This window comes from Tetrao urogallus, assembly GCF_951394365.1.
Source record: "Tetrao urogallus genome assembly, chromosome: 21".
Lineage (NCBI taxonomy): Eukaryota > Metazoa > Chordata > Aves > Galliformes > Phasianidae > Tetrao > Tetrao urogallus.
Genome location: NC_136834.1, coordinates 282,986 through 308,909, shown reverse-complemented (window position 1 = coordinate 308,909; position 25,924 = coordinate 282,986). Strand labels below are relative to the sequence as shown.

The 25,924-nt window shown below is 50.3% G+C and overlaps 1 protein-coding gene across 1 annotated transcript in view; it reads left to right on the top strand.

Moving 5' to 3' along the window:
- EIF4G3 (eukaryotic translation initiation factor 4 gamma 3) overlaps positions 1–25,924 on the top strand; it is a gene marked incomplete at both ends in the record, with an annotated part of 92,822 nt that overhangs the window by 11,795 nt on the left and 55,103 nt on the right. Inside the window, 3 exons of the mRNA XM_079545470.1 lie at positions 8,577–8,652; positions 11,167–11,310; positions 24,906–25,001. Of these exons, the coding sequence (XP_079401596.1) occupies positions 8,577–8,652; positions 11,167–11,310; positions 24,906–25,001 (316 nt within the window). The remainder of the gene's footprint in view (positions 1–8,576; positions 8,653–11,166; positions 11,311–24,905; positions 25,002–25,924) is intronic.

Genomic DNA, 25,924 nt, shown 5'->3' with positions numbered 1-25,924 from the left:
GCAGCAGAGGGTGTGCGATGGGCTGCACTGCATGGCACGCTGGGACCCACATCGAGCTCCTGCAGCCCTGCTGGTGAGGGTGGTGCTGGGCTGCTCAGAGCTCCCTGTGTTGGAGCAGCCCGCTCCCCTCGCAGCCTGGCAGCTGAGGAGACGTCTCCTGAAGAGACAGTACCCTTCTTCCTCCCACCCTCACTTTCTTTCTGCTATATATTGGGCCGCTGAACAGGCTTGCATTGACCGGGTAACAAAGAAGTCTTTCAGGCCCTAGCTTTAGCCACAGCCAGTGTGCTGTGGGCTTTTGTTAATACTTTCAGTCCCCGCTTTCTCTTTCAGCAGCCCTCGCTCTCATTGTTCATACGTTTCAGGAGCCACGATGATATTTCTGCGTTCATTTTGTTTGCTCAGTTTGCAGAAAAAGTTGCAGAGGGCCAAGAGGGAGTGGGGCATCCCATCCTGCTCTGCACCGGGGGCAGTGTGTGCTGCGGGCACATCCCCGGAGCAGGATGTGGCTGGGGGCTGTGGAGCTGCTCACTGGCCTCCCCCCACCGCTGGGCCTGTCTCCACGTTCTCCTGGTTAGTTCTGGTCTGGCAGTGGAAGAGGAAGGCTCTTACTGGCACAGCTGGTTCTGCTAAATGGCTGTTAGGTGCTTAGAGAGCGTTGTACATGAGTTGTAAATTCATTCAGTGTCTTCCCAAGTGGGTGCAGCGTGTGGCTTTGTTTTACAAGTGGAGGATGTGTGTGTGTGCTCCCTCCTACCAGCAGGTAGAGATGAGCGAAAACCAAGCTGCTTGTCTGTGTCTGTGCTAGTAAATCTGAAAGCTGCTGGAAGGCGCTTTCTAATTGTTCTGAAACATCAGTATGGGAATTAATTCCTGGAAATAAAATGTTAGGAAGCAGCTGATTGAAAGGGCCAATGCAGAGCAGGCATGCAGAAATAAAGGTGAAGGCATCCAAGAGGGAGGTAGAAGATGTTAGGGTTGTTCCTTCTCCATTGCAGACCGTCGCTGGGGCAGCATGCCCCCAAACCAGGGGTGTTGTTGGAGATGAATCAGGGGGCGATGGGGTTGGTTGTGGCAATGATCTTCTGCCCGCAGGCTGCCATATGCTCTGGAGCATCTCAGCACACTCCTTTTTTCACAAATAGTTGCATTTTCGGCACTCTAAACTGCTGTTTAATGGAACGAAAAGCTGCGTTGTCTTCCACTCAATGAGAGGATAAAATGTGGCACTCGGAGCAATAAGTGTGACTGTATTTCTGCACCTCTTAAAGGAGCATGTGAGCGAGGCCAATACCTCATGGCAGCACTCTGTTAAATGGGATAGAATAGACTTGGAAATCCTTTGCACAGTAAAAGATGGATCTGGTGGATGCCATCACTCCTGAGAGGAAGCTCTCAGCATTATTGCAAATGTAGATCCTTGGAAGGTTTCCTTAGCCCTGTGCCCCCCCCCCCCCTCCAAATCTACTATTTCATTAATTACTCAAAAGGAGTTCCTGTAGCCTGTGGCCAGGGGTGGCTTTTGGAGTGCTCAGCTGCATGCTGTGAACGCTCCTCGTGCCCTGGTAAATGTTGTCTTTAGCTCTGTGTTTCTTGTCAGAGGGTCTGGTTTCTGGTTTTTCAGTTGTTCTTTTATTATTTTTTTTCAGCTTTTGTAAGTAAATGCCTGAGGTGACATCGCTGTGTGCCAGAGCAGCCCTATGGGGGAGGCTGAATGTTAAATAAACCGCTGTCTGAATTCCTCCCAATTTCCTGTACGAAGAGATGAGCCTTGCCCGATGTCTGGAAGGCTAATAAATACATTCAGGCTCTCACAGATTAAGGGAGAAACAAATCTGAAGGCTGTGGGGTCTTCACCGTGCTTAAAGGTGTGGAATGTGTCTGTGAGACGGCACTAAAACTGTCCTTTCCACTTCTATTTACTTTGGTGCCGAATTTTCCCAGCTGATAATAAGAGGACATTTTTTCCTTGCATCTTCAGCCATTGAAATGCAGTGGCAGAGGGTTTGTATTGGGGTGTGTTGCCCAACCCTCTGTGCCTTTTGGTGTGCTCACTGTGAGATCCCTGCTCACGCTGTTGTGCAGCTGCTGTGTTCTCCTGCAAGCCTCAATGGAAGGCTCTTGTAATCAGAGTCTTGGGCTGAAGAGCCTTGGCCTGTGTTTTGACCTTGGGTGCCCCTTTCACTGCTGCTCTTTTTGTATTTTCAATGTTAACAGTGGTTGCTGGAGTACAGAATGTGGGAGATGCATTGGAAATAAATATGGATTTGCTTGTTTTTATACGTCCTCGTGCTAAGTGTCATAGTACTGCTTTTCATGCAGGCTCTTCCATCTCAAGTGCCTGTCCTCTTGAGATCTGCTTTCTTTTTTTTTTTCGTGGAATCGTAGAATGGCTTGAGTTGGATCCTCAAGGATCATCGAGTTCCCAGGCTCTGCCACAGGCAGGGCTGCCACCTGCTAGATGAAGTACTTGACCAGATTGCCCCGGGCTGTCCAGCATGGCCTTAAACACCTCCAGGGATGGAGCACGCACAGCCTCTCTGAGATTTCTTTGAAAATAGGAACCTTCTTGGAAGCAGGAGCTTTGTCTGAGGACGTAGATGGTTTGGCACAGCCCTGCACCGAAATTCAGGCCTCACAGATCAGATTCAAGAGGTTCTGTCACTCCTGTTGCCAAATAACCATTGCATTTGATAAACTTTTCCAGGAGCCAGAACCCCAGTTTGCTTTGTCTCTTGACAAACATCATGAATGCCCACTTCTTACATTCCTCCACCGCCATCCATCCACGTCTTTCTGAAGAAAGAGCAGCTCAGCCATCCCTGTTTGAGGGCGTTACTGCAGCCCCAGGTGAGACCTCAGCCCTGCTGTGAATCACCAGCAGCCCTCGTGTAACCGAGCACAGGGGCTGCTGTGAGCACAGGGGCTGCTGTGAGCTCCGACGTTGCGTGCAGCAAAAGGGTTGAATGCTTCGGAAGGAAAAAACGTGCTGCTGCTTTTTAACTTCGGTTGGCTGTGAGAGCCTCTCCTTCTCCAACAAGGTTATGGTATACCTGGTAGAGGTAAAGACTTACAAGAGCTGATCATCCAGTGTGTGGTTCAGTCAGACAAATGCAAGGTAAAATAATGCAAAATTAAAACAGTTGAAGTGGAAACCAGGCTGTCTCCCTGGTCAGCTGAATGGTTCACAGTAACGCTGAGCAGGGCTGCGGGCTGCGATGCTGACGTTCTGCTCTGCAGCCTCAATGTTTCTTTTTCCTCTTGGCTGCCGCTCCTGGGATTTTCTGTGTTGGAAACACTTTCTGGTACAGTCGATCAAAAGGGCTCCCGTTGGTTCTCCTGGTGTTTTAAGAAGCATCTCTAAGCAGTTCTTTGCAAGTCACCCTAAGGTCCATGGAACCACCAGCAAAAGCTTGTGGTAGGGCTGGGCTGAGCGCTGCAGGCTGTGGCAGGTGTGGGGAAATGAATCAGAGCTCCGGTCTGCAGATCCCGCTGGGGATTTCCACTTGGATTTCCCCTTCAGCAGAGCTGGTGGTTGTGATCGCCACGCAGTGAAGGTTAATAATAAGTGGTATGAAGGGGAGGTGAGCCCGCCATAGATAAAAGTGAAGTTACTTGGACTCCTCCAGGGGATCGGTGCTTTCAGTCGACCTCTACATTTGAAAAGCTGTGAGCGGCTCAGCTCAGCACAGGCACCTGCAGAATCTTTCTTTCATTTGGCGAAGTTCTGACTTACAGGTCCTTACAAGTTAATTTTTGAAACAAAAGATTAACTGAAGTGCTTTGGATTAGCGTGAGACTGGCCCAGCTTCAAGGCAGCACGGTGTTTGGTTGCATTACTTTGCATTCTGACGGTGTGGGTCTTGGTTGGGATGTGGGGGGTTCTGGCTCTGCCCCTCGTTGGGATGCTTTTCATCAGCTGGCATTAGGGAAGGTTATCGAGCAAGAGCTCCCTGCGGGGATGGGCTATGAGAGCTGTTTGAAAGCTGCGTGTAGTGCTTTGGGCATCCATGAAAAATTGCTCCTACTTAAATCTGTGGAAAGTTGGGGAGGGTTTAACTGCTCCTGAGTGAAAGAGGCTTCACTGCTTCCCCATACAGCAGGTACCGTGTGGATGACTGGTGGGGCTCCCTGCTCTGTGCTGCATGGGCCCCTGGAAACGCTCCCTGCCTGCAGCAGGCAGACTGCGCTCTGCTGAGCAGTGCAGGGCTGGTTCTGGCCTCTTGGGGCCTCCTGCCTAATGAAGGCTTGGGCCCAGCATCCATAACACACCGTACCTCGCATAAATTTAGAACAGAGTGCAGCCAATTTTCACATGCTGCTGCTACATTATTCTTTCTCAAGCTGTGCCAGACAACTTCGTGCAGCAAAGCAGCTCCAGCTTTGTGAGTGCTGGGATGGCTGGTTGGGGCCTGCAGAGCCGTCCTTCAGTGCTCGAGGAGCTGTGTGCACCCCTGCGCTGCAGGTGTGTGGGTGCTGCTGAGGTGAAGGGCTCCCAGAGCCTTACACGGGAGAAGCTTCACGTGGAAGGTGGCTTTGTTGTGACTGTAATCATCTCTTAGCTCCCCTCTGCAAGGATGTGGGCTGTGAGGACTTCACTGGTGACATCCCATCCCTGTGGGCATGGCAGGTGTGATGACTTTGAGAACCTAGGTACTTTGCTTTTACTTTTTTTCCCTTTGACTGCTGCCTTTTGTTTGTCCTGTCCATTAAAATTGTGCCCTGTGTGTAAGTTAGGGCCCCGTGCTCCAGTGGTGTCACATTCCTATAGCTGCTCTGCCCGCACCGAGCAGGATGAGGGCTGTGTTTGTTCCTCAGCACCCGAGCTGCTCCCACCTGTGATCTGTCACTCCCCAGCACTCACGTAGGAGCCTATAGGCTCCTTTCCCAGGGCACTTAATGCTTAGAACAGAACCTCGTCCTTTGGCCGCATGCTGTTGGGGCAGTGCTGGGGAGGTGCGGGTGTTGCCCCTGGGTCTGTAGCCAGGAACCATCCATATAGGTGTACTGCTGTGGCTCTGTGGGTCATAAATGTTGCTGCTGAGATGAAATGGAATTCTAAGGCTGTATCCCTTGGCATGTTCTCCATGATGCTGTGACTTTCCAGCTGAAGGGAGCTGATGAAATCTATTGACTTTTCCATCTCTTAGAAGACGCTGTGTATTGTAAGAATAAAATGTGAATTAAAAAAAAAAAAAAGCAGCAACTGCTCTTTGATGGAGGAAGATGGGCCAGCAAACAAATATTTTCAGGCAAGTTGGCCGCTGAGGAGTTGTCCATAGTTGAGCAAGAGCCGTGCTCCAACCCTGTGTTGGGCACAGCTGCAGTGCAGCGGGCATCTGTGGTGCTTACAGCTTTCGGCTGGCTGTTAGCCCTGCTCAGGCCGTGCTTTGGTAAATTCCTTTTCGGAGATGCTTCAGTGTGAACTGTGGTGGGGCAGAGCTTGGGGCCGCTGCTGGAGCCAGTCCTGTCCTTACAAAGAGCTGCTTCCACCTGAAGCGCCCCATCCAGGCCAAAGAAATGATTTCTTTTGGCACTTGGGTTGACAGAAACAGGCTGAGTAGCACAAGCAGATCTCCTTTGCGTCTCACTGGCCTGCAGTGCATTGGGTTCTGTTGCGCTTGCATGGCCATGGTGCCCATGCTGACAGCAGGCTGCTCAGGGCTGGGTGAAGCGAGGGCTGTGGGTGATTTACATGCTGCTGAGCCGTCTCCAGTTCTCTTTAATTTAGAGATGCAAAACTGAGCCTGAAAGGAATGAGCTCCAGATAATTAGGTGCTTGTCTGCAGGTGTAACCAGCGTGGCTGCCTGCAGCTGCTGCCCTTAATATTGCTGATTTTTATTTGGAAGCATTGGGGAATGAATGAGATGCTGGAAACGCTGCTCATTCGCAGCAAAGATTCTGCTGTTCTATTCCTCCCATCCCATTCCATCAGCTGTGGTGAGGCTGAAGGGCAGTGTGGCACAGAGCAGGTAAGGGTGCTGGGAGAGGGTTTTGGTGGAATGGGCACTGAGTGCAGAAGTTGGAGCATAGAGAGATGTGTGCAGTGTAGATCAGGCAATGTTACGGCAGGCAGAATGGGCAGGAAGCACCTGGGTTACTTAAAATGAAGCACTAAGATAAATGATACGTAATTAGGTAAAAAGCTCAAGATAAATTTCAGGATGAGTTTTGATTTTCAGGGAGAGTGCTGGGTGGGAGCACAGTATGATCTGGGTAAATGCTGACAGCCTCACTGCTTGCAGCGTCTGGATTGGGACTGCGCTTGGGAGCAGTGCTTAATGAGGAGCCCTTAATTAGCAGAGGGACAGGCGAGCCCATGGCTTTGTTAGTGCTGAGTGGGGATGGAGCCCTGTGAGGGAGTGGGCAGCAGTGGGGAGCTGCCCGGAGCAGTGCTCTGCTGGGCACGAGGCTGTTAGGGCAGCGCAGAGCTGCTCATTGTGTGGTTGTTGCACGTGTAAAATAGCTCATAATTGAAAATGTAAAGAGAGTTTGGTTGTGCCATTTAATACAGAGAATAAGGTGATGGAATAAGAGGCCAGTTTACATAAACGCTTTGTTGATCCACTTACATTTTATACCTCCTGACAAATGGCAATGCAGTTGTGAGTGTTGACTCCACATGTTGCAGTATGGGTCTTTATATCAGGCTGTAAAACATTGAAACAAGCTTAATAATGGCTTTTGCCTGAAGATCCTTTTGGTTATGAGTAAGTACAGCAGGTGGTGAATCTCAGAGCATGGTTTGCATCTGCTTGCAGCAGTAGGGCTGCAGTATGCAGCCTGGTTGTTGCAGGCAGTGTACCCACTGTAAACCCCACTGCTGCCATTTTGCAACCACCTTTTAATGTGTTCTTTGATTTGAGCAGTCAGCAGTTTGTCCTTGATGTCAGGATTAATGAGGGGTGTGAGGAGGATGTGGCTTCTTAGAGAAGTCTTTGCCTGTGTCTCTGAACCTCTGACTGCAGTTTGATGTGCTCATGCCAGGAAAAGTTGTTTAATTTTTGGGGTGTCTCGATGGGTTTCGCTGATTTAAAGTACCTGCTAAACAACCAGGCACGTGGCTGTGCTGCTGCTCCGCTGGGGCACAGGAGCGGCTGCTTTGGAGCAGAAAGTTGGGAGGATTTGCACAACTTCTTCCTGAGGAGTTCATGCTGTGATGGAGTTTCCCTCGGACACGGAGCATGATGCTGCCAGCACCGCTGATTCCCTTACATTCCGTGCACCAGAAAGCTGCAGATGGTGCTGAGGGTTTGGGTTTGCTGTGGTTCTATGCTCTGTACGCTCTCCTGATGGCTTTGTCTCATATTTTCCACTGTTTAATGCACACGTGGTACAAGCAGGGCTGTGCAGTGGGGTTGTTTAACCCTGGGAGTTGGCAGAGGGCTCACTTGTGTTGGACAGGAGGGAGATTTCGGCGAGGAATTCCTCCTGGCTGTAAGTGCTGCGCATTTGTTGTCTGTGTGGCATGGCACCTTGGATGGCATGCAGCAGCGGGGGCTGAATTACCCTGGTAGCAGAGTGCTGAGGGCAGGCTGCACTGACCACCTCGCTTGTGGCCCTGGAGCAGCACTCTGCCCATCCCGTCAGAGCCCTGCAAGCACTGCTCTGCCCATCCCATCCTATCCCATAGGAGCCCTGCGAGCACTGCTCTGCCCATCCCATCCTATCCCATAGGAGCACTGCTCTGCCCATCCGATCCTATCCCATAGGAGCCCTGCGAGCACTGCTCTGCCCTTCCCATCCTATCCCATAGGAGCACTGCTCTGCCCATCCCATCCTATCCCATAGGAGCCCTGCGAGCACTGCTCTGCCCATCCTATCCCATAGGAGCCCTGCGAGCACTGCTCTGCCCATCCCATCCTATCCCATAGGAGCCCTGCGAGCACTGCTCTGCCCATCCCATCCCTTCAGAGCCCCGGGAGCACTGTGCTGCCCACCCAGTGCCTGCATTTGCCAGAAGCCGGGTGCAGGAAATAAGCACTTTCTCCATCCTTTGGATCTCATTAAAGCTTAGTGGAACTTAAGGCACTTCTGTATCCTTCAGTCTTGTGCTCAGATCAAGTCCTGTAGCAGAAGGACTTAGAGGTTTCCTTTTAATCTGATGAGAACCATCACTTTCCAGAAGTGATGTGGAAGCAGCTGCCCTGGCAGCAGCACCCAGCCCTGGGCGCAGGCAGCGAGCTGACTGCTCAGAGAAGATTATTTTCCCATGGCTTACATGAGTTCTAAAATAAGAAAATAAATCCTAACCTGCTCGAGGATGAAACAGTTTTTCCAAACTCAGGAACGGTCCCTTTTGGAGCAGGGATTGCTCATTTGTTTGTTCCTTTCCCTCTTTATTTCCTCTGGGTGCCCTCGGTACCTTTCCAAGTTGAGAGAACTACAGCAGTTGGCTCCACACCGAGACGTAAAACCTGTTGGCAGCAGCTCCGCTGTGTGGGCAGGAGGCGACTTACTGCCACATGGAGGCAAGTGCAAACAGGGCGATGGTGGCTGTGGCTCTGCGTGGGGAGGAAGCGGCGGTGCCCCCACGTCCCTCCTCGTGCTGCTTTCCTTAACATGCTGCCCTCAGGATCCCCCGCGGCCCCGTGCAGCAGCCCCTGGAGGAGCGGATCTTCACGCCGACCGTCTCTGCCGTGTACAGCACTGTGAGTATCTGCACGGTGCTGCTGGGTGCTTCCCAGCACTGGAATTCCTGGTTTCTTGCATTGTAAGCAGTGATGGGATCTGCAGGAGTTGGGATCCCTTTCTTTCCTGCTGGTTCAGCAGAGCGCTGGGTTTCCCAAGGCAGTGGCGGTGGGATGAAGGCGTCCTGCATGCAGCTGGTTGGCTCCATCCCTCCTGCCTTGTGCTACGTGTCCTGTCACAGGAGCAGCCCAAAGAGGTTGGGCCTTCGCATTGAGCGCTCCGTTCGGAGCTGCGGAGAAATATTGTGATGGCGCAGTGAGAACCTGGGATGGGTGCTTTGGCTCGCTGGTGTTTGTTGATAAAGCTGGGTCATCGAGGAGACACCACCAAAACACAGCAGTGTTTGTGAACGTAGGACACCATTTTCCTTTGATTCATTTCTTCTTTTCCCATGCGGCAATAGCTGGAATCCCAGTTTTATTTCTAAGCTGTGCTAAATCAGCAGGGCCCTGTTAAAGCACTGCTTTGCTTTTCTGGTGGGAGAGTGCACATCTTTGGAATGCCAAAAGACGCTTCCAGGCAGCTCCTTATTATTTGGGAAGCAGGAAGGAAAGCTGTGGATGCAGGAAGTTCCCTCTGTGTTGTGCAGCCAGCATAAGTGTTTGTAGAAGAACACAGGCTGCTGCACAAGGGTTCCTCCTCCCCTCATTACCTCTGTGCCCAGGGGATCCTCCCTACGCAGTTTTTTCATTTCAGATCTTTGAGGGTATAATGCGGTTGCCTGTTGGGGAAAAGGCAACTGTAAAAATGTAAATTGATGTAAAATGTAAAAGTAACTGTAAAGAATGAGCTAAAATGACTTTTCAGTGTGAAAAATACCTGTGTGGTGCAGGAGTAGAAGGCAGGGCTGGAAATGTGTCTGCTTTTAGAAAACACAAATATGGGAGAAGGTGTTCTGCTTAAGGGAAAGGAGTGCCATTTATCACTTGGGTTCCGTGAGAGCTTTCCTCCCGAGCCCTTTTGGCAGGTGGCAGATGTGGAGTTAAGTCCTGGAAGAGCTGAATGGGGACAGAGGAGGCACAAGTGCAGCTGATCTGGGAGCTTGGAGGTGCTTGCGTGTGCCAGAAGAGCTGCTTCTGGGTGGGAGGTTTTGGACGTTTCCTTGTAAGCTGCTGCCTTCCTGGTGGTTCCCAGCAGAGAGATCCCTGCAGTCAGTCCTGCGCCTGCTGTGAGGTGCTTGTCCCCTGTGATAAAAGCCCTGGGCAGAGGGTTATCCCTGGTGGTGGGGCGAGCACTCCCAGCCCACTGTGATGCCCTTAAAGGGATGCTGAAGGCAGTTCTGGAGAAAAGAGATGACAGAGGGTGAGCAGGCCCATGTGCTGGTGTTCTGCCCCATGGGGCATCCCGGGGGTCTTTGTGCTGGTCATTGGGTGCTGGAGGTTCTGCCCAAGTCAATTTTTTGCTGCATCTCAGGGATGCTTGTGTTGTGCCCTGTCCCTTTTGATCTTACCTGAGGGCTTCCTGGATGTGGCTGTGTGGCTGAAGTTGTGGACTCAGAAGGGGAAGAAACCTACAGAAGATTTAAACTCAGAGAGTTGCAGCCCGAGTTCACCTCTCATATAGTCTGTTATTTTCTTTAAAACATGGATAAAGGCTTCTGAAAAACAAAACATACAGATACCTAGCAAATTAGTATGGAATTCTCTGTATCCATTTTCAGGAGAATAATGTCAGCTCTGGATTTATGGACATCTGCTTCCTTAATTACCTCAACCCAAGTTTCTGTTGCAGAATGTCCCGTGGTAAACAGCAGAGCAAACCCCTGGTTGAGCATGCCGGGACAGAAGTTGTGCCCTCATGGACTTGTTGCTTTTTAGCTTGCTATCATGCAAATATCTCACCCTGACTTCAGTTTATGTAAATACGCTGTATGTAATATTGGGGGGGCTCATCCCTGACCTGCCCTCAGGGTGAGCACCGGGGTGCTGTAAATCTCCCTGCAGTGAATGGTTCTGGGCCGTTTCCAAGCCTTGGGAAATTGCACAGTATCGTTCTTGTTGATGGTGCAGCTGTTTCAGGCTTGGAGGTAATGTTTAAGAAAGCATCAATATTTGGAATGTAACAGCACGACTTGGGAAAGCGTGTAGTTGAACTCTGTGGCTTCTGCCCTCGTGCTGCCTTTGCTTGGTGCTAACGCTCAGCTGCAGATGGAGATCCAGGGCCTTGCTCCTGCCTTTCTGGTGATGCAGAACCGGTGTGGTTGGGTACAGCATGTCATGGGAAGCTGGGAAGGTTGCAGCCTGGAGCCGGAGGGGTGCTGCACAGCACGGCCCCAGCATTCCTCCCCATTTCCCAGGGGCTCTGGTCTGGTGCTCTTGGTATTTGGTCCTTTCCCATTTTCCTTATCTGTGTGCATTGACTTGTACGGTGTCTCACTAAAAATAGTGATGATAATACTGTGCTGCTAGCTGCTTTCTTAAGAAGAGTACAGCATCTCTACAGATCGGATTACTAATGTTCTGTTTTACTAACAGTTTATCTCCACACAGGTAACACAAGTAGCAAGACAGCCGGGTCCTCCTGCCCCATCCCCTTACACTGCACATGAAATAAATAAGGGACACCCAAATATTGCTGCAACGCCACCGGGACACGCGTCGTCCCCAGGGCTCTCGCAGGTAAGAGCACCAGAGCAGCACGTTCCCAGCCACACTCTTTTCCTCCTGTGCAGTTCTTGGCTTTGCTGCTCAAATTCAATGTATCTGTCCTGTCTGTGACCAGTAAGAGCTGGTGGAAGGACACCTCAATCTGGCTGCTGAGGACAGGCTGAGGGCAGGCTGCGGACAGCTGCATGCTGCTGTGAGCTGGTGGTAAAGGCTGTGCTGGAGGAGGCGAGCTTCTGCCCTTCCTGCCAACCTCTTCAGTTTGGGTGAAATATTAAACCCCAACTGACCTTTCAGACTGCAAGATGTGTGATAACAAGTGAGGTCATGCGAGGAGCACTTCACCTCCGTGTTCTGCATTCTAGATAAAGCTTAGTGATGCGTGTCTGACATGCTTGGTGGAAAAACTGGAACCTGTGTTTGTGTTTGAAAAATGTGCGAATGTTCGTCTTCTATGAAGTGGGAAGTCAGAGGCTGCAGTATCTATTCAGGATCACAAGTAGCTTGCGGGCGTCAGTCAGCAGTCTCTGAGCGGTGCCTTGTGCTTTCGCTGCATGGCTGTTGGTAAGGAAGTCTCTGGTTTGAAGGCTGAGCTGAAGAGCACAGCAGGGCTGCAGAGCAAACCCCGCATGCCGGCCGGCTTGTGTCAGGGATCACAGAGCTTGTTCCTGGTAGACGTCGTCAACAGAGGGAAGCTAATCATGGTAGATAAAAGGGGAAGGAAGAGGACATTCTAGGCAGCTTCTTAACAAGAAAACTCTAATCAAGGTTTTTTCTTCCCGTAATATTTTCCTGTTGAGTCAGTGTATACGTAGATGGTGGGCTGTGTGCCAGATCAGCGCTCTGGCCGGCCGGGAAAACGCTCGTTTCCTGTTCTGCTGGCTCTTATCCTCTTGGAAATGAGCATCAGCCTGCTTGTGCCACCGTGCTGCTGCTAGCAGGACCCCGAATTGTGTCTGTGTGTCCCCTGCTGGTGTGGGGCAGCTCTGCTGGTGGGACTGCAGGGGGGTGAGGCGTGCTGGCTCAGACACACGAGGTTGGGGCAGTTCTGCAGCGGTGCCACAAAGCTGGGACTTGGTGGCAGAACAGCAGCAGTCGTGCTTTTTTTCTAGCAGCAGTAGCAGTCAGCAGCGTGTGCTTGCCCGTGCCCTTAACTGGTAGGGGTTTGGGTCAACTCAAAGGCTGTGGTATGTGGTTCTGGTTTTTTTGTTCTTTTTTTGCCTTCAACCCTAGAAATGTTAGCGTTCTCTCCTATAGCTCACTTCAGCTCTGGGCAAATGTTGAGTTGCAGTGTTATATCACAATAACCAATTTTCTGGCTTAGCAGGATGTGGGCTGGAGGCATTACCTATTTATTGCATCTATCATTTTTCTCCTCTGGGTTTTTCCAAATGCCCTCTTGTGTTTGCATTAAGAAATGAGGTGAGTAGAAATCTCTTGTTTGCAGACCACATTTTTGGGGAAATTCTGTCACGACTTCATGTATTTGTTTCATTTGGGTAAACAATCAAAACTCCTTTAAGTCTCTCATCACATGAACATTCTTCTATGCTCTGATCATTCTTTTTCTCTGTTCAAACTGCTGGACTCCTGCTGCTTCCCTTTTGAGTTAGAGGGCCCGGAGCTGATGGGGCTCTGATGAGTGTTGTGTTCCCGAGTTCTATAATGGCAAGGTCGCGTTTTGTGAACTGCCACGTATCTCCACAGCCCACACTGCTGATTGAGCAGAGGTTGCCTTTGCATTTTCCAGTCGTACTTGATGTGTGTGTTCTTGATTTGAGAGCAACAAAGATGGTAAGCAACAAAGCACTTCATTTGGGTAAGAATCTGATTAAGGCATCATTCTTTTTTCCCCTGACCTGTGGCTTAATTAATATTCTTAAAACTGAGTCTTTTCAGGGTGGGGACGGCCGTGTAGGCAGCAATGGATGAAAACATGTATGTGTTTTTAGGCTTCAGGTACTGAGATCTAAAAACCATTTTGCCGCATTGCTAGCATGCATGTCAATGGGGTGGTCCCAGACTGCTCTGATGCCGTCAGCCGAGTGCTCTGCGAAGGGATTGCTCCCTGTACAAAACTGGGGTGCTCTGTAGCTCTGCAGGTACCTGTGATGAGCTTCCAGCGTGGCGTAGAGAGGTTCCTGGGCCTGGGGAAGCAGGGCTGGAATGGCACGAGCTGCAACAGCATACGGGGTCGTTAGTGTCTGCTGTGGGAAAAAGAGCCAGGTGCAGATGGGTGCTGTACTTCTGTAGCTGTCTTTTCTTCTCCATTTAAATGGACAGAAACAGATGGCTGTGTGCTGCTGTGGCTCAGCGTCTCTTTCGCTTACTCTTCTGCCTTTTCCACTTAACATAGCCAAACAGGAGAGAGGGTTGCTGTTCAACTTCTGCAGTGACCCGCCTCTGGCACTGTGCTGCCCTTCAGAATTAGTTCTGCAGCACGACAAGGAGAGCTCAGCAGTGTGAGAATCGCTCCTACAGCAAGACCAGCACTTTGCTTCCCTCCGCTTCCCAAACTCCTGGGCCTTGAAGTCACACTGCTCTGGAATGTGCCGAGCTCTGCTGGTGTTCAGGAGCACGCAGCGCATGTTGCTCAGTGATGCTGCGGCAGATGTGGACCAGCAGACACAGCATCTCACATCTCCGCACTGTGCAGCGGGCCCTGTGCAGCAGGAGAGGAATGGCACAGCCCTGCCCCCTCACCTCGATTTGTCTGAGACTTTCTCAGCATGCAGAGAAAAGGAGAAATCGGCAAAAGGCAGTAGATAAGGTTCTTCCTGGCCATGGCAACCAGAGCAAGTTCTGCTGGGCTCAGGTAGGGCACAGGGCACGGCGGGGTAGTGCTTGCTGGAGCACTGATCCCACGCTGGATGTGAGGCTGTGCAGCGTGGTGCTCACATGGCTGTTAACACAAAGCAGCTGAGGGGCTGTAAATCTGCAGCCCGCTCTGGCTCTGCGTTGTGGTAATTTATTGTGTAGCCGTGCCTTGCGAAGGGAACAGCAATAAAGGAGAGATCTTCCAAAGCAACCAGACTGGGACTTGGAAGAAGACAGCAGAAGAGTGCTTTGCTCTGTCTGCTGAGCGATGAGAGGAGGAAGAGGGGCTCATGCAGGCAGGAGGCAGCACGCAGAGCTGGGGCATCGGGATGGGGCTGCTCAGTCTTCCTCCCCAAGGCCTCGGAATGCTGTGAAAGATCCCAGGGAGCAGGCATGGTAGAGTCTGGTGTGCGAGATGAAGGAACACAATGGGGCAGTGGATGAGAAGCGGTGTTCCAAACATGACACTTTGTTCCTCTGCTTTAGCTTTGAAGGGAGGGCTCTGATGTGTATGCTGAGGTATTCCTCTGGTACAGGACAACAGTGTACAGCACCAACCAGCAACTCTTGTAACAAATGGCCGGGAGTTTCATCTGTAATCATGAAAGCCTTCAGGTCTTGCTCCAAGCACGCTGTGTACTGCAGATCAGCGCTCTGCTGGGCTGGCACTGCCCAGCGCCCTGTGGCATCCGATGGGACCTCCCTCTGAAGCTGCTGTACTCACTGACAGCTGTGTTTAATAATGCCTTGTCTGTTTGTAACAACGTCGAGATACACTCAGAAAACAAGAGTGCAGAGAGCTGAATTCTCAGGATCCCGGTATACAGAGACCTTGACTTTTAGGTGGCTGATTTAAATCCAAAACAGACTGTACTAGCTGAAGCTTGTTACCATCTGGTTCTTTGCCTTAAGTGAAAAGAGTTTTGTGGTCTCATTCTGGTCCTCAAAAATGTCACCATTGCAAAATTAGCGTTTGTAACAGCGCTGAGATATTGCTTGGTACCTCACGGCCTGGGAGGCTGCGCCAGGCAATGTCTGCGTGCCATCTGTGGCATGTTATAGGCAATCCCCACACCCCTTCTTTATGATCTTGGCTCCTTCCTGTGGGAGCTGGAGCTCCATTGTAACCATGGTGTTTATTCAGTATTTCCCTCCCATCACCAGTTCAGATATCAGATGCTTTTAACGAAGTAACAGGTCGCCTGCCCATAGCAGATAACAGGGATAAAGAACACTGACGTGGCTGTGCTCAGGGGTGCCAGCAGCACGCCCTGCAATGTGCTCACGGTAACACTCATGTTCGTAATGCAGCTCACTGCTCCTGAGCTTGAGAGGAGTCGATGGCTGTAGGTGGAGGTCTGAACAGTGAGTTATTTAATAGCTGATAAACCCAGGAGAGGCATAATCTTCTTCTGGCCTTTGTGTGGAAGGGCTGCTGGAAGGGCAGCTGAACTCTGTGTTGTGTAATGGGATTAGGGGCGTTTTGATGGGGTTAACAGCGTGGGGGATGTTTGCTCGTGTAACATCTCTCCATGGGTTTGATGAATCCCCGTGCCTTTTACCTCCTTAGTTCTGACTTTGAATTAGGGGAATGCACCCATGTTTAAGAGCTGCAGGCTTTTGTGGAGCTCCAGGATAGCAGGAAGGGTGCAGTGTGGCTTCAAGTGCACCTTGATGCCAGTAACTTCCATAATTACTTAGTCTTGGAAACAATTTTTTAAAGCCATGGTGCGGAGGGGATGAATGAGTTGGCATTAATATTGGTGCACCTGGGAGGGACTGAAAGCAGTTTCATTCATTTTTTCTGCTTTCTAATAAAGAAGGAGGAGAACCTGTTACAAATTGGTCACCTGTACACCAGCACAGTGAGGGCTGCAGCACAGACTGTGCCTGGGATGAGGTCTGTGCAGAGCCAGCCCTTGGGCAGAGCAGTGGTCAGTGCTGTGGTCTTGGGTGGCCAGCAGGTGCAGGTCAGTGTTTTTCTCCTTCTTAAGCTTGTTTGCTGTCAGGTGTAAGCTGCCCTGGCTTGGAGTCGCCCCGGTCTCCTGCTGCAGACAGAGGTTTGAATGCAGAGCTCACCCAGTGCGCCCTGGTTGCCTGGCCAGCAGGATTGTCTCTAACGTGTCACAGCTTCCTGTCTTCTGGAGGTTTTGTGCACATTTTCTGTTGTCACAGTCACAAAGCGCTGTGCTTCATGTTGATGCTTTTCAGACTTCCCCATATTTTTTGATAACATAAAATAACGTGAAGCAACTTGCCGCTTTCTTACATTTAATAATTTCTACTGTGGTATTCCTTCTGTAATAACACCTTCTGTTCCATGCTATTTAATTGATGTTTTCTTGAACGCTCCAGAAGAAGACATCGTTCTCAAGCAAACACGATGTGTTGCAGAAGGCACTGTGTGCTCGTAAACACTGGAGTCAGCACTAAAGTCAGAGCTTTGCACAGTCTGCATTTGTAAACAGAAAGGGCAAAAATATTTTTGCAGCAAGATAAATCTTGGGAGAAACAAGTTTGCTCGCTAGGAAAGCTTCTCAAGTGGTTTGACACTACAGAGCCTCTCTGACAAGGCTGTGTTTTTGGAATTTATGAAATCCCAGCTCTGACTTCAGCGCCTCCTCCTGAAAGTCGTTTCAGAGTCGGGGCCCTCGGACTGCTGCAGTGCTCCATGAGGAACCACGGAGGGTCAGCACGGACTGCAGGCCAGGCAGCGAGAGCAGGTGGTTGTGGGCTGAGCCTGCTGGGGTTTGAGCTTCTCCAGGAGGGGAACTGCCGCCCGAGCGATCTGGTTTTGTTCTATCAATGTGGAAGTGCTTGTAGTTCAGTTTGTGACTGTTCCCTTTTGTCCCGAGGCACACATCTGAGAAGAGTCTGTTTCTCTGTGCCGTCACATCAGCGAGATCCCACCTGAGCATTCTCATCTTGAAGTTACAGACCTGCTCCTCCTGGTCTGCCCAGTGCCCCAGACCTGGTTGTGCAGATTAACAGAAGGGATGGTCCCACATGGACAGCTGACGTCCTTTCTGTCCCAGCGTTGGGTGATGTCCCACCCAGGCAGATGCAGCTTTTAGTTGGCCACTGGAGGAAGCCGTGAGGAGGAAGGGCACGGAGCAGGGCTCCCAGCTGGCTGCAGGTTGTACTCCTAAGCAATAGTGGTTTTCCTCACAGCGTGTGGTCCTTAAATTGTGACAAGGTCTTGTAGGCAGGCCAAGTGAAAAGCACCACATAACTCTGTGGGCTCTGCTGAGAGCTCCAGATCTGCTCCCAACAGGAGAGGTGCTGGAATTTCTCCCCCTGACTCACAATATTGTGAGTACCTTCCTTAGGGAAAGTAGCAGTTCACTTGATTGTGTCATGGTGATGACCAGACCACCCCCAGCTTCCAATGCATGTGCTGCATTCCAGACAGGGACTGGCATTTCAGCCTCTGTTAGAAGCCAGCTCAGTCACACCAGTACTTACAGATGTTACGAGACGATCATCTGCTGTGGCATTTTCCCTGCCTTCGTGCCTTCCTTAGCAATGGTTTTGAACCTGGCCAGGTGATGTTCTGTATGGGTGGGCTGTAATGGCCACGGTGAGGAGCTGCCCTGCCTGGCAGGATGTCTGTGCCCCAGTGACACAGAATGAACGCGTTGCAACGTCTCACTGTGACCACAGCACTGGGATCTGGTTAGCAGCTGGAATGCCTCCTCGCTTTTATTTCTCAAAACAGAAAGCCCAGGAGTTGTCCTTTGCTTCCCAAAGCCATGTGTTGAGTTTACCTTTGCTTGAAGTGCTGTGCCGAGGGCTGCCTGCCTTCAGCAGTGCAGATGCTGAGCAAAAGAAGTGTGATGGGAATGTGCACAATGGTTAAAAGCACAGGGTAAGCCAGAGTTCCTGGGAGGTAGCGCGTCCAACAGGGACACTTTGTCTCGCTTTCCCCTTTCACCCTTCTCCTTTGTAACATCTCTGCAGGAATAATAACCACAGTGTCTTAAGCAGGAAGGAAAAGAGCGGGTATCTTGTGTCTGTGTGCCCTCTGCACAAACAGCCTTTGTGCAGGGGACAGGAAACTGCATTTTCTTTGCCTTCTTCCCTCGGTGGGAATGTGATTTTTGGTGCTGACGTTAGACCAGTGCCTGCAGTGCTGTGCCTGCTCCTTGGGGCTCTGCTTGCCTGTTCAGCTTGCTGCGTTGGCCCTCTCAAATGTGTGATGCTAAATCATACAAAGCCATAAAAAGGTCGTTAAAAATTGAGTGGGGATGGTAATGACACAGATGAGATACCCTGAGATAAATTGCTGCAGAGCAGTAAAGATAACAAAGGTTGTGCCACACTTGTGAAAGAAGTAATTCCTCCCAGGTCAGGATATTTTTATCCTTCTAGAGGCTGAGTTTGCTGCTTCCCAATACTTCGCAGCACAGGGAGCTCTCCTGAAGGCAGGATGCTGTGATAAGGATGAGCTGATTTCAGTGATGCTGCATCATTAGCAAATGAGCTGATCAAAACGAGAGGTTCTCACTGCACTGTACACCGAAGAATCTCGTATTTGAACATGGAGCTGTGAGGGAGGCTCTCTGTTCAAACAGAACACCCTGATGGTGTGTTTCATTACCCACAGTTGAAGTATTGTTGTTAATAGGAGCTAGGAGTGTGTAGGTGGAAATGGCCCATGTTTATTGATGTAAGACTGAAGGAGTGTGGGCCTGGTTTGGGGCAGGTGACAGGACAGCTTATTCTGGGGACATGCAAGTTCATGGCTGCTTACACCTTTCTTAGCCTAAAACTGAAGCTGTTCCAAAGCTGAAGGTGGAGGAGAATCGAGGTGCTCCTCTGTAGAAGCAGCAGCCTGGAGGAATACTGCAGCTACCTGTGGGTGAAGTCAGTAGGTAGAAATGGAGAGATGGGATTTAAATGATTATCCTCTTAATTCTGAGGGCTGAAATGCTGAGGAACTGCTGATTACAAGTGCTGCACACTTGCAGTCATTCAGGTAGCAAAGTGTTTTGGCCGTGGGTGGGCAGATTAGAACCAACTCGCCAAACGAAGGATGATTCAGGATTACAAGCCACGTCTCTGCTGGGATCCGTTTGTGTTTGTGAACCAAGCAATTGTTTGTGCTGCCGCAGGGATTTCCACCTGCAGCCGAGGCCAAACTGCTGCCGTACAGCCCAGTGGCCCAGGGGAAAGCTTTCTAAGAGGCTTTTCTGTGCTGACGAGCAACCTCAAGCGCTGCTGTATCCATACAGCCGGCCTGCGGTCCCTCTTGTGGTTTTCCTCCAGGAAAACAGTTCAGCAGCTGGAGGGGGAACTGAGTCTGGCTCCTAAAAGTAGGGCAGGAGAAGAAGGCAGGCATGCAGTGATCTTATGCTGTCTTGTCTCTCACTCCTGGAGCAGTTAGGTTTTGTGGCAGGGAGCTGGTGTAAGAACCTTTCCATCTGGGGTTACTTCGTGCCCACCTGGAGCGGTCTGGAGGTGGCTTGGCTTGTCGTGGGCTGGGTTGTCACCCTGCAGATCAGGACGAAGGGCCTTTGGGCTTGCTCAAGGATAGCTGGGAGCCGCCTTTGGCCCCGTGTGCTTTGTATAGCTATAACATATTTTGCTTCTGCTGTCATGTTCCTCCCAAAGAGATGAAAGCGTTTTGCTGGCGTTCAGCTGAGCTCCAGCTCACCCCAGCAAGGAGCACAGCCACTGCTGTTGTTACCGGTGAGTAACTGGAAGTCCAAAGGTTTTTCTCACCCAAGGTCAGGCTGAGGTTCAGCGACAGAGGAGACAGCGGCAGGCTCCTGAGTCACGGTCATGTGTTGGAACTGCAAGACCATTTCACCTCCAGCTACATCACTTCAGTAAATATAGAGCCATCCAAACTGCTTCCACGAGTCAGGAGACAGTGCAGGGAGCGATTACAGAGCTGAACCACGTCTCACCGGCCTGCTGAAGGTGGGGAGCTCAGGGCAGTGCCTTTCTACCTGGAGATGGGAGAGTTCTGTTCCAACAAGAAAAATTGTCGCTGGCTGCGGGAGGCGGAGAGCTGCGTGACTCAGCTCTTTCTGAACCTGATGTGTGCACTTTGCCTGTTTATTCCCAGTGCTGTCAGTGCTGAGGGCATCATGTTACGCAGCAGGCACAGTGTTTACTAACCAGCTCGGGAGCTGATCTAAGAATAACTTTCTTCATTTGTTTTGTTGGTAGCGACGATTTCTTGTTTTATTTTTACTTTTTTGCTTCGCGCAGTCGGCAGCCTGAAGCCGGAGCTCTGCACAAAAAAGATGGAAAGGGTTTTCCCCAGCAAGCTGCTGGAATACATAAACACAAATATGATCGCCTTTCCCTCCATGGATAGCGACATTTCAAACACAGCCGTGAGGATGAAAGCCTCAGGAGAGCCAATTGCTGTGCCTTGGAAGTGGAGCAGCTCTGCTCCAGCTCAGGGTGCTGCACTTCAGGGATCTCAGTGCCAGCATTTAGATGCTTCTGAACCAGGATTTATGCGCGGAGCAAAACTTGTTTCCCAGGCTTCCCTTCTGTGGTAATTTATTTAGGGACTTTTTGGAGCATCTCTTCCGTTGTTCACTCGTGCTCACTGTTCCAGCCATGGTGCTTAAAAGCCACACACTTCCAGCATGACAGAATATGATTATAATTACCTTGTGTACCTATTCAAATGCTTGGCATAGGAAAAGTCCTTTTGACAGATGAATATGTGCAATACTTTTAATCAGCCTACTTGTCTGCAGGGCAGCGGATTGCTGTGATTTATTCTGATGCTTGTTTTGGTAGTATTTTAGTCTGCTATGTACTGCAGTTATCTACAAAGCACGTTTTTTGTCTCTTTTCCCATTATGCTGTTTAACACAAATACTAGCTACGGCACACCTCCATCTAGCTTGAAGCATGCAAGACAGAAGCACGTTTCACAGCTCTTACACAACAACATGTTTGTTTAGATGATGTTTGTTAATTCAGGTCCCTCTGTAGGGCCTTCCCCACCCCAGGCATATGGACATCTCCTCCCAGCTGGGTGTCATCTGCAAACTTAGTGCGGGTGCACTCAGTGCTCCCATCAGTGAAGGTATCAGACAGGTTGTGCCCCAGCGCCAACCCCTGGGGAACATCTCTGTGACCAGCTGGATGTGACTCCGTTCACCACCACTCCCAGTGCCCTCAGCCCCAGCAAGGAGTGCACCTGTCCCAGCCATGGGCTGCAGCTTCCCCAGCACAGTGCTGTGGGAGGCAGTCGGGAGCTTTGCTGTACTCTAGGTGGAGTGTAGCTTTTCCCTGTGACTCGGAGATGATTACCTGCTCGCAGTGGAGATGAGGTTGGTCAGGCAGGAGCTGTCTTTCGTGAACATGTGTTGACTGGGTCTGATCCCCTGGGTGCTCCACAGCTGCCATGTGAGCTCTGTAAGGACTGTCTGCTCTGTGACCCTCCTGCAGTTCATGTCATACTGCTGGGCCTGCAGCTCCCCCGATCCTCCTTCCAGCCCTTGCAGTTGAACATCAGATTAGCAGTCTCCAGGCATGTGGGATCTACCCTGCTGTCCAGGACTGCTGATAAATGATGGAAAGCAGCTTAGCTGTCACCTCTGCTCATTCCCTCAGCCCCCTGGGTGGATCCCATCAGCTCCATGGACTTACGGCAGTCCAGGTGGAGCAGCAGATCTGTCTCCTCCTGAATTTGGGGGCTTATTCTGCTCTCCATCCCTCTAGGTCGGGGTGCTGAGTGCTCTGAAGATCGCTGATCTGATTATTAAGGACAGAAGTAAAGAAGGCTTTAAGAACCTCAGCCTCATCCTCAGTGATAATGTTCCCAACTGCATCCAGTAAAGGCTGGAGATTCTCTTTGGCTCTCCTCTTGCTGTTGTTTTATTTGTAAAAGCATCTTGTGTTGTCTTTAATAATAGTGACTAGATTAAGTTTTTGCTGGGCTTTCACCTTTTTAATTTTCTCTCTGCCTATCCTAGCAGAGTCCTTGTACTCTTCTCAAGCTGCCTGCTCATCCTTCCAAAGGTGGTCAGCTCTCTTTCCTAGAGTCTCAGCAGAAGCTCATGGAACGCTTCCTCTGCCTCCTCACCTGGTCAGCTCTTCTGTCACAGGCTCCCAATGGGATGTCTGCCTTGCTAGTCCGCCCCCACCCTTACCCACAGGGATGTGACCTTCCCAGCCTTGAGCTCTGCAACATCAAAACAGTCCCTCACGTACGGGGTTCCCCACCGCCTCCTTCAGTGCCTGTCCCTCCTGCAGAGCCCATGGCTCTCTGTTGCAGCACTCTGGTTCTGAGTGTTCCCCTTGCCTTTTGGCGATGGCAGCTAAGTCAGATATTGCCTTCTGCGTGGTGGCTCTGAGCTCCTCCTGTCTGCTGCCCGTGCTGTGGTGTAGATGTGCTTCAGCTGTCGGCCGTCGTGGTTGGGACCGGTGGCGGCTGCCCAAAGCATTACCTTGTTTTGATGACAGCTTAATAGCAGGAGGGGCCCATCAGAGGCTGCTGTTTGAGCTTTTGTGTGATTATTTTTTAATAACTTAATGCTATACTGACTCTGATAGGGTTTAAATGCTTAAACAAATTGGATACCGTGCTGCAGCATCTTGCGTTTGCCTCTCAGCCTTGCAAGTGTCAGAAATGACATCTGTTATCAGTGAGATGGCTGTATTTGAATGTGGCACTGTGTTTCAGAATGCCTGCTTTGCAGTCGTGCTGCTAAATGTTGAGTTGTTAGGCTCAGTGTTAGCTGCTCTTCCCTTTCTTAGGGATCCTTGTTTGGAGGTGGGTCGGTGGTAGCGTGGAAATTGTATCTAACCTGGGCTTTTTTCTGTTGCGTGCTATTTAAGCCTGAAGAAAGCATGTTTTCCTGGGCCTGAAGAAGGGGAGGAAAACCTGATATTTCCCCCTTTTCGCGGGGAGGAGGAGCGGTTGGAGCAATCTGGGGTAAGGCCTCTTCTCTTGAGACACAGGGCAGGCATGGGAGACTCCATCGTGTAGGATGTGAGAGGAGCACCCAGATGGACACAGAGCTGTTGGTCCTCCTGGGGGAGAGGAAGCCTTAATGTCACGATGGGCAGAAAGTCAGGAGTGAGGTAACGTGGAGGCAGGACCTCACTAGATGGTGGACAGAAAGATACCATTTCCTCTGCGTCTCATTAGGGCTTGATTGTTTGATTGACTGAGAGCCCTCACTGCAGCACCGTTACTGCTGTGAGATATGTGAGATAGTGTTTATTACTCAGCATGACATGAACAGCTCAAACAGAATCACACTTGTCAAATAAAAGGGGAAAATATTTGATGCTGCATCTGACATCTCAAAAACTAGAAGGCAAATGACTTGTTATTGTGAATTAGAGGCTTTGCCAGTGGTAAGAAAGGAAGGAAACATTGGTTTGAGAGGATTGGACTAAGTGAGCTCCCCAGGAGGAGGGCAGAGGTTGCTGCTTCTAGAGCAGGAGCTGATGAAAGCATTTCATGGCTCTTGGCCCAGTCTTTTCTGTTGTGTTGGTATGAGCTGCTGCAGAATAACAGTTTTCAGCTAAATGTTCTACTCATTATTCTACATTCACAGCAAAGATCTGATGATATATTTGGAGACAGGGATATTTATTATCTCCCTGACCCAAAAAGCAATGTGAAAATCAGGTGGAAAATAACAGAGCGTCCTTCTTAGTTAGCTTGTGCAGTGAGAACACTGCCCTTCAGCACCTGTGTGCTTGTACTTGGGTTCTGCTCAGTGATGATCAGTTTGGCCAAGTGGGGCAGCGTGGGGCCTGGCAACGTGATGCACCTTGAGTGTGGGGGGTGAGCAGTATGTGTTCTCCACGTTATCCACAACCCACCATCGGTAGAACTCCTGTTACACTTTGTAAGGGCTGGCTGATCCTCCCTTGAAGGCCAGGGCAGGCCTGCTTACCCTTGGCATGGTTTGCTGTCTCAGGCACAGAAGGTTTGCAGAGCACTGCGTTTCAGGGCTTTGTTGCTGTTCCTAAGCCACTGCTTGCGCTGCTTGCCTGAAACTGAGCTCCAGGCTTTACGCTGGATCACCAACCGTGCTGCAAATCCTGTCTTGATTGCTGTGGAACTGCTGTTGCACGAGTTTCTTTTTTCTTTCTTTATGACATTATTATTTAAAGAAAAGGTAAGCTGTAATTGTAGTTGCTATTTTTTTAAGGGCGAGTACCCCAAGAAAGCATCCTCAGAAAGGAGGAATGTCTTGTTAGAATGGTGATTGGTATAGCTCTAAAGCTGTGGTTCGTTGTTACTTGGGCAAATAGCATGGGGGAAGAGCATCTGGTAGTACAAATTGTTATAGCCCATTGAAGTCAGTGGAACTGTGAAAATTTACATAGCCAATGGTCTGTCTTACAGCTGTAACAATTTCGGGAGGTTTCATTGTGTTGCAAATGCTTTATAGCAGCAGTGGTTTCTAGTAAATGCATTTGAGCTTACTTCTTGTGGATTGTGGAGGATTTGGCAGCAATGCCTATGGCTCCAGCTCTCCCTGGGAACAGGTTCTGAGCAGCCTTCTGGGAGCTGCATGGCTGGAAACTGTGGCTGGAGGGACCAGACCGCAGAGTTGTGATGAGAGTGGCACTGGTGTGTGCTTGTCACTATGTTTTCCATGGGGGCATTCTGGACTTCAATTTGGTTGGATCCTCAACAGAGGAGGCTTTTGCCTTCATAATCGCCCAATCTGTTTGTGTGTTGTCTTTTATCTTGATGGTAATCAACAGTCTGTGATGATGCATTCAGTTTTCCACCTTCTGGCACAAATCCGTGAGTACACTCATGTTGTGTTTACTTTCTTGTTCCCTGGCAGGCTCCTTACCCCTCAGGACAGAATGCAGCTCCAACCACGCTGGTGTACCCTCAAGCCCCTCAAACAATGAACACTCAGCCTCAGACCCGCTCGCCGGTAAGGCAGCCCACCTTTGCTTTATCTCCTCCCTTCCTTGTTTGCGTGGTTCTCTGTGTGTATGTGTGTCTGCAGCACTTGGCCACTTCTCGGGAAAGTCAGTTTTTCCGAACTGGAAGCACATTCCAAATGGCAAATCTTGACTGAATATGCAGGCGTTGTCCTCGTAGGATAATTTTCCTTATCAGAAAAGAAACGATGGAGGGATTCTCATCTACATTCAAATAACATGATTTATTTTTAGCATAGTTGCTTTCAGGTTCACTTCATTTTCAAATTAGATTCATTACCAGAGTCTTTCTCTTTGCTTCATTTTTGTTTTCTTTAAGGAAGTATTTGCTAAGTGGTAGCACAAAGATCAGTAAATGAAAGCGCTTCTCTGCAGCCACACTTAGTTCCCAGTGGCCTGTGGGCTTTACTCAGTGCCACTGGATCAGTTCTGCCCATTTATTGCTTAGCAGTAGGTAGGTGTTCACTCATGGAAGGTAGAGCTTCTGTGTCCCCCCATCTTGCTGAGGCGTTCCCCCTTCCGTCTGCCTTCAGGTTTCATTGTCCTCCGCAATCTTTTTGTACTGCTCTGCTGTGACGAGCCTTTGGTTTCCTGAGCTCTTGTTGGCAAATCTCAGCTTGTAGTGCAGCCCCACGTGGTGCTAGGAGACCTTCCTGTGGCACTGCACGCTTAGCCCTGTGCTGCAGGCCTGCTGGCGTGCTGCCCCGGTGCCAAAAGCCTCAGATTGCCAAGGGAGCAGCAGTCCCTGCGTCTCTTGTGAACCTGCATATGCGTTGCAACACTTCAGGTTACCTGTGAAACCACTGCACCATTCCCAGCACTGTTCTCTTTTTAGAGTAAGATGAATGCTGCTGAAGCGTGGCAACTGACAGCCTCCGAGACAGAAGCCTTCTGTTTGCCCACTTAATAGGTA